Consider the following 14191-nt stretch of genomic DNA (forward strand, 5'->3'; position numbering starts at 1 on the left):
TAAATGTGTACATATAAAATGAAAAATTGCACCTATCCAGAGGAAATCAATTTCAAATATTTTGTTTAGAGTGGGAAAGTGTGAAAAGCTCAGAACCCGTTAAAGAGACGGTCCAGACAACTCAGAGCCCACCTCCAGTTGAAAAGGAGACAGTGGTCACAACCCAGGCAGAGGTTTTCCCTCCACCTGTTGCTATGTTACAGGTTAGTGCTGGGTGTTTTTTTATTGTTTAATGTGGTGTTTTACAGTTTTGTTTTTACTCACATCTTTACTTCATAAAACTTGGAAGAAATTGTCCAAAATATATTAATACTAAATATAAGCATTTTTGAAATTTTCTTTTTAGAAAAAGTGTAATCCATATTTAAATGTTTATTTATTGAACAAATATTTATTGATTGCCTGCTCTGTGACATTCACTGTTCTAGGCACCTGGAATAGGGATACATCAGTGGGAAAAAAAAACAAACACAAATCCCTTCCCTTACGGAGAGTTTGTTCTCAATAGGGGAGACAGAAAATATAAAATTAATAAGTTTATAAGATACTGTGGAGGGGAGAAGGTAGTACAAGAGTGCCTAGGTAGGTGTTTAAAATTTTAAATAAAATGGTGAGGTAAACTTAATTGAGAACAAGACATTTGAGCCACAACTTAAAGTTGCTGAGGCAATTAGTCACGTGGCTATCTGAAGCAAGCGTTAGAGGCAGAGGGAACAACCAGTGCAAAGGCCTGCAGCCAGGAGCATGCTTCGTGTGTTCCTGGAATAACAAGCGGACAAGAATAAAGTGAGTGAGAGGCAACTTAGTGTAAGTGAGACCTCTAGGGGGACTTTGGTTTTCACTCTGAGATGGGGAGCCATTAGAGGACTTTGAAGAAAGGAGTGGCTCAGTCTGGCTTAGAGTTTTAAAGGATTACACTGGCAACTATTTTGAGAATAGAATAGTGGGCATTGATAAAAGCAAAGAGACCAGTTAAAAGTTGCAGCAATCCAGGTGAGAGATGATGGTGGCTCAGACTGGACTGATGGCAGTGAAGGCAACGAGAAGTCGTCAGATCCTAGGTGTATTGTCATGGTGTGGCCAGTGCGCGTGGTTAGATTTGAGTTGTGAGGAAGAGCAGAGGCAAGGTTTTTGGTCTGAGAAATTGGAAAGATGGAGTTACCATTATCTGAGAATGAAAAAGACTGTGGAAGTGTGGTTTGGGAAGGACAGTTGGGAGTTCAGTTTTATGCGTGTGAAGTTTGAAGTGTCTTACTACACAGCAAAGTTGAGATGTTGAATAGACCATTGATACAGTGTGAACTTTAGGAGAGGGGTACAGCCATGCCATAATACAGATAAATATTTGGGAATTGTTGTACCTAGGATGAGTAAAAGGATTTATGATTAAGAGTAGAAAACAAATTAATGAGAAATTCAGCCATTTTAAAGCTGTTAGTGACATGCTTCCTAATGGTGATTAGATCGCATAATATAGCTAGGTATTATAAACGTAGTAGGAGATGGCAGTGTAAAATTGAGCATGCTATTCACTGTTGAAGTAGGTGCCCACATCTTTACATCACTCGAATGTAAGGTAGATTTCACAATCTCTACACATACTGTTTGTTGAAAAATACTGTCTTGCTTTTACCTCAAGTAAGTTCACTTATAAGAATACAAAAAGGAAGAAAAAAAAAACCAAAACAACTTAATATAATGATATTTGTTACTTTCCTATAAAAGAAACAGAAATAATTTATCTTTGGTTGTCCTAAGATGTAATCGTTGCAGATGGATAAAATGATACATGGACTTTTTATTTTCTATCCACAAAAGATTCCAGTAGCTCCAGCAGTGCCTACAGTTAGTTTAGTCCCACCAGCATTTCCTGTGTCAATGCCAGTTCCTCCTCCTGGATTCAGTCCAATTCCTCCACCGCCTTTTCTCCGCGCAAGTTTTAACCCTTCACAGCCACCTCCTGGTAAGAAATTTTCATCTTATCGTTTCAACTCTATTTAGAATATCATTTAAAATGTTCTTTTTCCAGGTTTAAACGCTGTAGAGCAGTGATTCTCAAACCATAGCTTACATGCGAATCACTTGGAGGGCGTGTTAAAGCACAGGTCGCTGGCCCAGCCTCCTTTTGAGTCAGTGGAACTGAGGTGGGGCAGGACAGTTGCATTGCGAACAAGTTCCCAGCTGATGCGTATTGTTGCTGGACCACACTTTAAGAAGCACTGACAGAAAAGAAATGGAATCCTTTAAAATCATTGAAATGCCTTAAGATGATTTAAAATTTATGTTGAAGTTTTTATATAAAAGTTCTCTATAGTTATCACCCATTCATCAGAAAGTATGCATTAAATTATATAGATTAGTCCTCCTAAAAATCATTAGATTTCCATTTTGACATTAGAAATTATAGTATATCTTAAAATGCTAATTGAATTCATAATACTTTTTTTGACCTAATAAATTATAGATAAACAAGTTCCTTGAATCATTGTTTCTAGGTAAAAACTATAGGTTACTTAACATTTATCAATTAAATATAAATAATTGCTTACATAGGTTAGAGATAGAGCTTTTCGTATTAGATCGTGGAAGGCTTAGACAAATAAAGGAGAGAGATAATACAAGGGATCAAACGATATATGTTGTTTTTCAGAACTATTTTTTTTGAACTTCATGAATTATTTGTGTACTATAGAAAAGAAGTACTGAATTGACTTCTGTAATTTAAGTTCTTAGTCATTGAATAGAGTTCCTAAAAACTGTCAACAAGGCCAAAAAGTAAATTCATTGTCTGAAAACGATTGTAATTTGTCATGTAATGTAAATTTTTTAAATTACAGTTTAATACATAATTTGAAATTGATGCAGATTTTAATAAGAACTTTATCTTTTAATATTTTAAATATTGGAAAACTACTCATCAGATATCTTCAATCACAAATCTGTATTTGTGATTAAAATTTTTTCTCAGAAGGTATTTTTAAATGATTTTTTCAAAAAACATACCACATGGATTTTATAGAGTCTTTATCTAGCATTCATTTGTTGAAAACCACATCTTTTTTTCCCGTTATTCTTAGCCACTATTTTCTATTGGAATTTAATGGTAGCTCTATATTTTAAAAATGCTAGGGAAGCAGGTTTATAGTTTGATCATATGATATTTAAAATCATAAAACAGCCAATATTAAATTTATTTTATTTATTCCTTACTTATTTTTTATTAAGATTTGTTTCAGTGCTCAAAATAAAATATAGTAACATCCAAGGTTAATAAAAGTATTCTGATATAGTGGGTAAACAGCATATACATCAGAGAAGTACAATAGCACATTTTACAGATGACATTATTGCATATAATGTTATCAGCTGCTTAAAATACAATGTTTAACTTCCGGTACAGTCACCATGCTAACATATAAACAGGTTGCCTAGCTTGACTTAATCGTTGATTTTACAGCAGCATAGAGCATGCCAAGTAAATAAGTAGTACATGCTCATGATGGGGCTCTCTGCTTTACTTAGCTTACGGAGGATCAAATAAGGTAGTGTATATAAAAGTAATTTTTTAAATGGAAAATATATTCATAAATATGAGGTAGTAATGACTGTTTTAAGAATGTAGGATTTCATTTATAGCTGTTGGAATGTTTGATTTAAAAGAAAGTAACACTTTTTGTTATTTTATTTTTGGTCTTTTTTTTTTCCATGTAGGTTTCATGCCACCTCCAGTTCCACCACCTGTTGTACCACCACCTACTATTCCACCAGTAGTACCAACATGTGAGTTTTCTACTTTAAGAATTTTCTTTCTTTATGATAGTGATAATGTGTTGGTTCTCATTTTTGTGAATTATTGTTAATTTTTTTATCATAGAAGTTTTCAGACAAATGCATTTTTTGGGTTAAATGATTTCTAACAAATTAACAGTATCATATGACAGTTCAGATTTGCTCTGTTGTATCAAATTTGTGTTTTTTGTTTTATGTATAAAATGTCTTAATCTAGAGCAGCCCCACCCACACCCCCCTTTTTAAAAATGCTTCATGTCTTTGACTTGTTGAAAAGCAGTTCACTTCTGTATGCAAGATCCCAAATAATGGGTTTGGTTTTTTTGCTTCTTTGTGGTATCTTCCTTGAATCTCCTGCAAATAGAAAGTTTTTAGCACCATAGGCTTGTTTAGAATATGCTTCAACTTTTTTGATAAGAATACTTAACAAGTGGGGTGCTGTGGACTTGATATTATATCACATCAGGAGCCTGTGCAGTGCCTTCATGTCCCACTTTTTTTTTTTTGCGGTACACAGGCCTCTCACTGTTGTGGCCTCTCCCATTGCGTAGCACAGGTTGCAGATGCGCAGGCCCAGCGGCCATGGCTCACGGGCCCAGCCGCTCCGCGGCATGTGGGATCTTCCCGGACCAGGGCACGAACCTGTGTCCCCTGCATCGGCAGGCGGACTCTCAACCACTGCGCCACCAGGGAAGCCCGTCCCACTTTTAATGATGTCATAATGGATCAGAGCATTCAGATAGTGGGACCTGGTCATTTAAAAAAGTTGCCCTTCAAATTTTCATCAGATGGTTTCATCTTTTGATTATTATTGCTGAATCTACTTTTCATTAGTTGCAAAGTGGTGACCTTCCGAATTTTGTAATTCCTTCCACATTTCTTAGCAGGGATTTTTTCTGTAAAGAAAAACTTTCTCATATCAACTAGTAGTATTTAGTTACCTTGAAGTACAGTTGTACAGGAGAAGCTAAATTCTTGCCTGTAAGTGCAATTTTTCAGAGTAATGAGTTCTATGGATATTACCTGTGATATCCAGTGACTGAAGGTGGGGGAGGATTTCTCTTATTTCTCCTTCTCCACTCCCTTCCCTCTACTTTTTTCTCCTTCACTTTTAGTAGTGTTTATGGATTAATGCATTTTTACTTCCAAGTGGTTGCATTCACCTTTCTTTTTGAAGTTCAGTTTGTTCATTTTTGGACAGTAAGAGCCTTTCATGTTACTTCTCTATTCTTTTGAGATGACTGCATCAGTTTTTGAGAGCTTTTTGACCTAATACTAGACCAAAGGACTTTATTGTAAAGAGAGTGTATATGATACAGTTTTACGTTTTGGTGTTATAACCTACTTTTCTTACATTTTTAAACTCTTTTCTCTCCTTCAGTGTTTAGACAACATTAGAATCCTTTTTGTGTTACTGTTGGTTAATTAGGAAGAATTGTTTATTCTTTCTGAAAATTAGAAAAGTGTTCAGAAGCCGTTTCTGAATTCACCATTCACAGAGACTCACCTTACTTAGAGCCTCCCTCCCAGTTGTTTCTCCTTACACTGTTCATTTTGGAAAACCGAGGGTCAATTAAAGGAGAAGGAGAAACACCACTATGTGCCAGCTGCTCCCCTAATTGTTCACACTGTCTTATCTAATTCTCATAATTCCCATACATGATCCCGGTTGATTTTTATCCCAATTTTACAGCTCTGTTCTGTGCTAACAGTTTGTCTAGGTAGTCCAGAGTTAAATGTGAGGATAATAGTTTCTAAAATCCCAAAGTACATGATTTAGTAGTGTTGTGAAATAAATTTGACTAGAAATTCTGTGTGTGATTTTTATACTCCTCTAGCTTAGTTTTTTAACATACAGGTGACATATACAGAAGAGTTTTTCTACCCGTTCTTTATGCCTTTTTTATATCTTTATAAAAAGGAAATGGTTTTACCTTTTTATGTGTAGTTCTCACCTGATGAGTTTCCTGCCTCATTTGACAAATGGTAGTGAATGTAAAGACCCTCGTACTTACAGATTCAGCGGGATTGGGCAGATTTTCACTCTCATATTTGTTGGTTTTCGTCAATCATTTCTCTATATTTAGATATTCCCATACTGGCATCCTTGAAAAATTATGATTTTTTTTTAATTGCTGGGATTTTGTTCTTAAGTATGGATCCTTATTTTACTAAACATTTCTCTTGAAAATATTTCTAAAAATTGTTGTTTTTCCCTATTTTTAAAAAATGAAGCTTTCTAAATATAATTTAGCTTCTTCAGGATGACTCATTTGTCACTTTGAGCATCAGTTATTATATAATGTGCTAGGTGATACAGAGATGCCATTAAGTGAAACACTCAAGCTGCCAGAAGTTAGTTTTCATTATAAACGAAATAAAGGGACCAGAAGAGAATTCACATATGTCATGTTAACTGAGCAGTCTTACCAAATAATTGGGGAAAGAGGATAGGAAGTCATTTAAAACTTTGGCAAGACCAGTGTTGGTCATACTTAATATTTTTACCTAGCACATGAATTGATTAGCTAATTAAATCTGAAATATATATTCTCCTTCTTTAAACAGCTTTAGTGCAGCCGCCATTATCTATGACTCCAGAAACTGTGAAAGATGTTGGATTTGGTAGCCTTGTTTTGCCAGGTGGTTCTGTTGCCAGCAGTCTTGCTACTTCCACTCTGCCAGCTGGAAGTGTTTTTAATCCTCCAACTAAACAAGCAGAGCCTGAAGAAAAAGTACCTCATCTTATAGACCACCAGATTTCTTCTGGTGAAAACACCAGATCAGGTAAAAAGAAAAAAGAAATCCCCAGAGATACATAGCTAAATCATAATCACTACTTCTCTATATTGGTGTTTAATTCTTAGGTGCCATGAATGTGTAAAACATTTATCTCCTAAAATTCCTGTTAAAAACAAATTTGGCATTCTCTTCAGGATAGTATAGATTTTGACACCTTTCCATTAAGACTCCTTCTCCTCCTGTTTTTGGCCTATTGGAACTGTTTTAATGTGTTATCAAAATAAGATTGCACAAAATATGTATACTTACAGAAAGATTAAAACAAACAAGTATTAGTTATAAGTAACTACTACCAGATATCCAGCTAGGTCTAGAAGATAAATATAGTTTTGAAAGCAGCGAGTCCTTTTTTTTTTTTTTTTCTTCCTGCAACCGTAAAGCAGTTTATTTACTTGCATGATGCCACACACAGGCTTTAAGTAGCAGAGCCAGGAATTAAACTCTCTTTTTTAGATTTTTTAAACCTGCAAGCTCAGTGTTCTTTTGGCTACACTATACATCTTTTTTTTTTTTTCTTTGACATCTTGGAGTATAATTGCTTTACAATGGTGTGTTAGTTTCTGCTTTATAACAAAGTGAATCAGCTATACGTATACATATATCCCCATATCTCCTCCCTCTTGCGTCTCCCTCCCACACTCCCTATCCCACCCCTCTAGGTGGTCACAAAGCACCGAGCTGATCTCCCTGGGCTATGTGGCTGCCTCCCACTAGCTATCTGTTTTACATTCGGTAGTGTATGTCCATGCCACTCTCTCCCTTCGTCCCAGCTAACCCTTCCCCCTCCCGGTGTCCTCAAGTCCTTTCTCTACGTCTGTGTCTTTATTCCTGTACTGCCCCTGGATCTTCAGGACCAAAGTCCTTCTTTTATGGCACCACTGTTAGTATATTAAGAATTGTTTGTACTTTAGAAAGACTTTTGTTAAAGGTGGAGAATCAGTATAAAACCTGATATTTTTATTTAACTTAAAAAGATTCATGTAAAGATTTTAGGTAGCAGCCCCACTTATGTTTTAATATTAAATTTCACTACGTATGGTATTAATTTTAGCTTTAATTTTTTAATATCTAGTGTACCTGTGGATTCTTGGGGGGATACAAGTAGCTGATTAAACTAACTGCTGGAAGTTATAGCATTAATAATTATAAACATAGTTTCCTTTTCACACCAGAATGATTGTTTGTGTTATTTTTCTTCTTTCCATTTTAGTGATTCCAAATGATGTTTCAGGTGGCTCTGCAATTTTAGGAGGACAGCCGCCAAATGTGACGAACAATTCTGGAATTCTGGGAGTCCAAAGACCAAATGTATCAAGTAATAATGAAATTCTTGGAGTCCGGCCGTCTAATGTTTCCAATAGTTCTGGGATTATTGGAGCCCAGCCACCAAATATTCTAAATAACTCTGGAATTTTGGGAATACAGCCACCAAGTGTGTCAAGTAGTTCTGGACTTCTGGGCATGCTACCCCCAAATATACCTAACAATTCTGGACTTATGGGAGTACAGCCACCCAGTGTTCCAAATACTTCTGGACTTTTGGGAACACAGCCACCAGCTGGGCCTCAAAATTTACCCCCTTTAAATCTTTCTAATCAAAGGATGCCTGCAATGCCAATGTTAGACATTCGTCCAGGACTAATACCACAGACACCTGGACCAAGATTCCCTTTAATGCAGCCTGGAATTCCACCTCAGCGGGGACTCCCTCCCCCAGCGGTGCTTGATTCAGCTCTTCATCCACCACCCCGTGGTCCTTTTGCTCCAGGAGATATTTTTAGTCCACCTGAAAGACCTTTTCTAGTTCCTGGAAGACAAAGTGTAGACAACGTTGCTAATCCAGAAAAAAGGATACCACTTGGGAATGATAACATTCAACAGGAAGGAGATAGAGATTACCGGTTTCCTCCCATAGAAACCAGGGAAACCATTAGTAGACCTCCCCCGGTGGATGTTAGGGATGTGGTTGGACGGCCTGTAGATCCAAGAGAAGGTCCTGGAAGGCCTCCATTAGATGGTAGAGATCACTTTGGACGACCTCCTGTAGATATTAGAGAGAACCTTGTGAGGCCAGGCATAGATCATCTTGGTCGAAGAGACCACTTTGGCTTTACTCAAGAGAAGCCCTGGGGGCATAGAGATTTTGACGAGAGAGAGCATCGGGTTCTGCCTGTCTATGGTGGTCCAAAAGGCTTACATGAAGAAAGAGGTAGATTTCGGTCTGGAAACTATCGGTTTGATCCTAGAAGTGGTCCTTGGAACAGAGGATTTGGACAAGAAGTTCACAGAGATTTTGATGACCGCAGAAGACCCTGGGAGAGGCAAAGGGATAGGGATGACAGAGATTTTGATTTCTGCAGAGAAATTAATGGAAGTCGTTTTGGACGAGATAGAATTCAAAACACCTGGGTCCCCCCTCCTCATGCTCGGGTTTTTGATTTTTTTGAAGGGGCCACTTCTCAGCGAAAAGGTGATAATGTGCCTCAGGTTAATGGTGAAAATACCGAGAGACATGCTCAGCCACCACCTTTACCAGCACAGAGTGATCCTGAACTTTATGAAAAACTGACATCTTCAAGTGAAATAAACAAGGAGAAGAGTGACACAGTTGCTGATATAGAGAGTGAACCAGTGGTAGAAAGCACAGAAACTGAGGGGACATAATCATCACTCAGTAGGTAAAAGATACATTTTGTAAAGTTGTCATCTCTCTGTAATAGATTAATGGCTGACTGGACCATAGTTGTTCACTTTTGTCTGCCAGAATTAAGTTAATCTGATGTTCATGTTCACCTTTCTCTTAAAATAATTGTACAACTGACTTGTATAGACATTGTTCTTAATATGAACATGGTAGGTAAACATTTTTTTATTTTTCTGATAAAATATAAATGTTGCCCCAGATTCTTTTAACTTCAAGGAAATGAATAACAGCTTGTCAGAGACTTCCTATGGAAGAAAGAATTTTTTAGATACTACCATTAGGTTGGATATGGTAATAGATATATTTCAAAATAGCAAACGGTGGTATATCTTATCCATATCTTTAGGCTGCTGCAGAATTTTAAGGTAATAGACAAAGCTGTGATATTTTATGCAAAGACTGGCTCTAGATATTTGAGGAGCACAATACAGAGATTTTAAAAAGTGATTTTGTAAAATCTACACTATGGTCTCTGTTTCTCCAAAGTAAGTGTTTGTGATTTGTTCCTCATACTGCAGTGAGTAAAAAAGAAAAAAGAAAAAAAGAAAACAACATAAATATTAAAGTACGTTTCAATGTTGGGTGAATTTTGTTTTTAGATGCCAATAAAACTTATTTGTTTGATAACAGTGTTCTAGGAATTGTATTTTTTTAACCTACAGATTCTTAAAACCATGGATCATTAGCAGCATGTGCTTAGTTGTTGCAGAATTTTTCTATTAACTCGTAATAACAACAACAAAGAACCATGTGGTTGAAAAAAGCGTGTACTTTGATATAAAAATCATGCAGTCTCATTAGTATGTGTGTAATATCTGTGTATATTTATTGCATAAGTCATACGTAGAGTTTTCTTTCTCTGTACGTCTATTTTCATGCACATACAGAGAAAAATAGGAAGTTGGTAGTTTAGATAATAAAATATTCTTTAAAACTGGATAGAAAATAAGAGCAATTTGGCTAATTGACATTGCTCATAGTTACAGCTCTTAGCCTTTATGATGGTAAAATAAGAAATACTGTAAAGAAATACATTGGCAGTTTGGCCGTTCTCTTTTAATACAGTTAAGCATGAAGCCAGATTTAGCATCAAGCTGAATTCCACGTAAATGCTTGCATTGCTTTGTTTCACACTATTTGCTATTCTGCATAGATAGTGCTTATACTGAAGTACTTACTGGTCACTTGCCTGAAGTGAATTTCTCAGTTGCACAAAATGTAGAGTAGTGTTGGTGGATTTTAAAACATTAACTTGTATACCAGAAACAATGTGTCCGTCATGTGTTTTGTAGGCTCTGCATAATGCTGTTCAGATTAGCCTCCAAGGTAAACGGAGTAGCAGAAAAGTTGGGGATAAGTTTCCTGTTTTATTTATTATTATTACGTTTTTGCTTTTGCTTTCCATTTATTTGCTGTTTGTTTCTCCTTTGGGTTTTACATATATACACATATATATAAAACCATTGGTGTTTTTCCGTTTCTAATGATGGCTTTCATTTGGTCCCATGAACAGTTGCTTTGTCTCCTATTCCAGTAATTCCTCATTGGTTCTATTTACCTAAAATTCTTAAGTTACATTTGTCAAGCCCCCCCACCCCACCCCACACCAGAAGAAATGATGGAGTACGCCAGCCATTGAACGTTGGGTGGTTTTTGCTTCCCTCTGATGATCTATAGATCTTTAAGGATTCTCGCCAAAAATAAAGTCTTTTCTTCTTGTAGGTTCTGAAATAGAAATAGTACGTTACTTATTTTGTTTTTTTGGAAAAGTGGATGAGAGGGGGAGTTTGGTGTTTATTTCTAGGGTAATTGAATTCAGTCCAATAATTTCGAGTTGGTTTCAGATCATTTCCTTGGGGTAATGGGAAAAACTGTGACATTGGTACAAAGTTTTAATATTCTGGAAAGATTTAGCCTTGTCCTTAAGGAAATTACATTAACTGAGATTTCTCTCAAACTACTTTAGTTACATTTATCATTATCAAAATTAAGTGACATTCACTTGGATTAAGTAGCAATAAAAAAGAAAGTGAGACTTTTCAGTGACTTTTGATCCCAAGTTTTTTTAATCACCCTTGGACCTTCAGGTGCAAACTTGAAAATAAAATGTGTACAAGTATTGCACTTGTTTGATGATTCTGATGGTAGAAGTTACCTAATCAGTTGTCAGTACTGTCTCCTAGAAACCCATCTTGGAAATGTGTGACATGCTTAATTAAAACAGCTAAAAAATAATTATGTGTAGTTAGGCTCACTTTATCCTTGTATTGTGTAATGTTTGAGTGAAAGGATGTTATTCATCCTCATACTGAATTTCCAAAATTGATATTTACGTTCACTATTTTTTTTTAAACGGTGGAGAGAAAAGTTAATTGTCTTACTTTGCTAAGTTTGACATAAGACCTATCACATTTTTGACGCTTTTGATCACAGTACTGCTGTCGCTAGAATGCTAGCAGTTAGAAATATGAAAGGAGTACCTAAATACTTTAATAAAACAGTTGAAGTGCTGCAGGCAGTAATTACATTAGACAGGAGGTCACATAGTGTTTTGATTTGTGATATTTTAGAGAGAGAGAATGATAGGACTTAGTGTGGTATTAGTAGATTGCAGCGTTAATAGACATTAATTTCTAAATTTTTTTTGTGTTTAAACATTTCATTAAACATTGGCTTCTGTTCTTAGCATGAATGCATATACTGTACTTTGATCATTTTATATTGTAGATGGAAACTTATTTTAAAGCAAGGTAGTCTTTATCTACAGCATATCATAGGTGGAATGTTCCTTTATTTTAATTTTATTTCAATGTGTAGGCTGTGCAGAATACTTAGAAAGCATTGGAAGATGGAATAGTATAAAATTATTTGTTTAAAACTCTGGAAATGACTTCATATAATATTTAATTAATACAATTTGTTTATTATTTAAACGATTACATTCTTACCAGAGCAGTTGCTTTTGTTCTGGTAATTTAGTTGCTTCACCAAATTTATTGGCCATTCTTCACAAATTTGGGGTTGTTTTGGGAATGGGACAGTTCGTTACATTTAAAAAGAAAGTTACCTCTTTTAATTTGAAAAAGTATTTTTTTATAAACACTAGTTCATCAGATCTAAGGTATCATTGATTGTAAGAAGCACCGTTCAGAAATTTTTAAATGCTTCCAATATGACATGCCAGCGATTTATAAGACACATTTGTAATTCAGAAATGTCAAAATGTAAAATGTGTCTTAGGATCAAAGAAATATGGTATTTCTTTGGTGTGTGTGTATATATATATATATATATATATATATATATATATATATATACACTCCATATATATATATTCCCTTAGTAAGTGATTTAGAAAAATTCTGATTTTTTTTTGTCATTGTATATATTTTAGATGGGCACAACATTTAATGAAAAAAATTTAACATTTGATTAAAAATAATTTTGTTGTACCTTATGTGCCTTCATCGTTATTATTGGGTGCTATATTAATAAGATGTTTTAAGGGCTTTTAACTCTTTCAAAGAAAAAAAGCATTAACATTTTACTCTTTAAATATTTTACATAAGAAGAGGAGAGCAAGTGTATATTCATTTTTAAGATAGGCAAAATAAAATTATGTAAGAAATCATAAATATTAGTGTGGCAGAGAATTATAAATGTTTGCTTAATTGATGATGCTGTGATTTTATAGGAACCATCTTTTAAACTAACTTAAGTTGTAGGCTTTAAAATTTTTATTTTCTACTTCTGAAAAAAAAAGTCAGGTTGCTACACTTTTTAATGGGAGATTAAAAACAAGATACCTTGATCCAGCAAAACTTTCTAGAACTAGAATTTAAAATTAATGGCAGAAATTGTTTTCTTTGGGGGCATACTTTAAATGAGGGCATGTGTATTGAAAGCTATATGAAATACACTTTCTCTGTGGTTCTCAGCCAGGAAATGTGTGACAGAAGAATCACCTGTGGAGCTTTTTGAAAATATGGGGTGGGGATGGTCACCACAGACTTACTAATACAGAATCTCCTGGGGAGGTATTCATGTTCATACACCAACACACACACACACACCTTCCACATATCACCACTTTAGATATGTTAAAATATGCAAATATTTAATGTACCATACACTTGAGATTTTTTTACGTTTTTTTTTAAAATAGTGATACAAAATTATTTTTAGTGTTTCAATAAAGTATACAGTTAATTGTGGTAATTGGTATTGGAGGGTGAATAAAAAGTAGAGAAGTCCATCACGGATGTTTTAAATTCAAGTGTTAATCTAAAAATGAATTCTTATAGCAAGAAAGGGATGGAAGGATGACGCATATGAGATGGTTTTGTTGGAAGTATTTTTGACCCAGGTGAAACTTTGTTATTGGATACCTCAAAGAAAAATTTACTAGATGTATCATGTAATTAAATGCTTTGATTATAAAAAGGGTCCCTTTGGGACCAAAACTGCAAGCATTAAGCTTATCAGGGATTAGGAGTAATGTTACTAGTAGGACTACTTAGATGTGGGTTGCACATCAAAGACTAATGCAAGTCAGTGGTTTATTTTGGCATGAGCTTTGCTCAGACATTTTTCTTCCCCTCTACTTAGATCTTTTTTTTTCCCCCCCAGGGGGCTGTTCACCTCATATGTACTTAGAATTACTCTGCCTTGTTCTAGTCAAGATATAGAACAAATATTCTAAGTAATCTGTAAAATATGTGTAGTATATCAAGGGGTAGAATGGTGCTAATGGGCTAACTTTATATTGTATGAGCAATGTGAGGTGCTTTGCATAGTAGGCTGACCTGCAGTGAAGGAAGCTGAGGGCATGCTTATGCAGAGCCCAGTAGGTGGTAGAGAGTGCGCCTGGAACTTGTAACCTTGAGCCCTGAGTTT

At 35.3% G+C, this 14191-nt stretch overlaps 1 protein-coding gene across 1 annotated transcript in view; it reads left to right on the forward strand.

Moving 5' to 3' along the window:
- Window positions 1-12497, forward strand: part of SCAF8 (SR-related CTD associated factor 8) — an 81848-nt gene extending 69351 nt beyond the window's left edge. The window contains 5 exon segments of the mRNA XM_079939043.1: window positions 70-203; window positions 1819-1963; window positions 3712-3780; window positions 6358-6576; window positions 7802-12497. Coding sequence (XP_079795169.1) covers window positions 70-203; window positions 1819-1963; window positions 3712-3780; window positions 6358-6576; window positions 7802-9255 — 2021 coding nt within the window. The 3' untranslated portion in view covers window positions 9256-12497.
- The last annotated feature ends 1694 nt before the right edge of the window (window positions 12498-14191 follow it).

Source organism: Stenella coeruleoalba (genome assembly GCF_951394435.1).
Source record: "Stenella coeruleoalba genome assembly, chromosome: 12".
Lineage (NCBI taxonomy): Eukaryota > Metazoa > Chordata > Mammalia > Artiodactyla > Delphinidae > Stenella > Stenella coeruleoalba.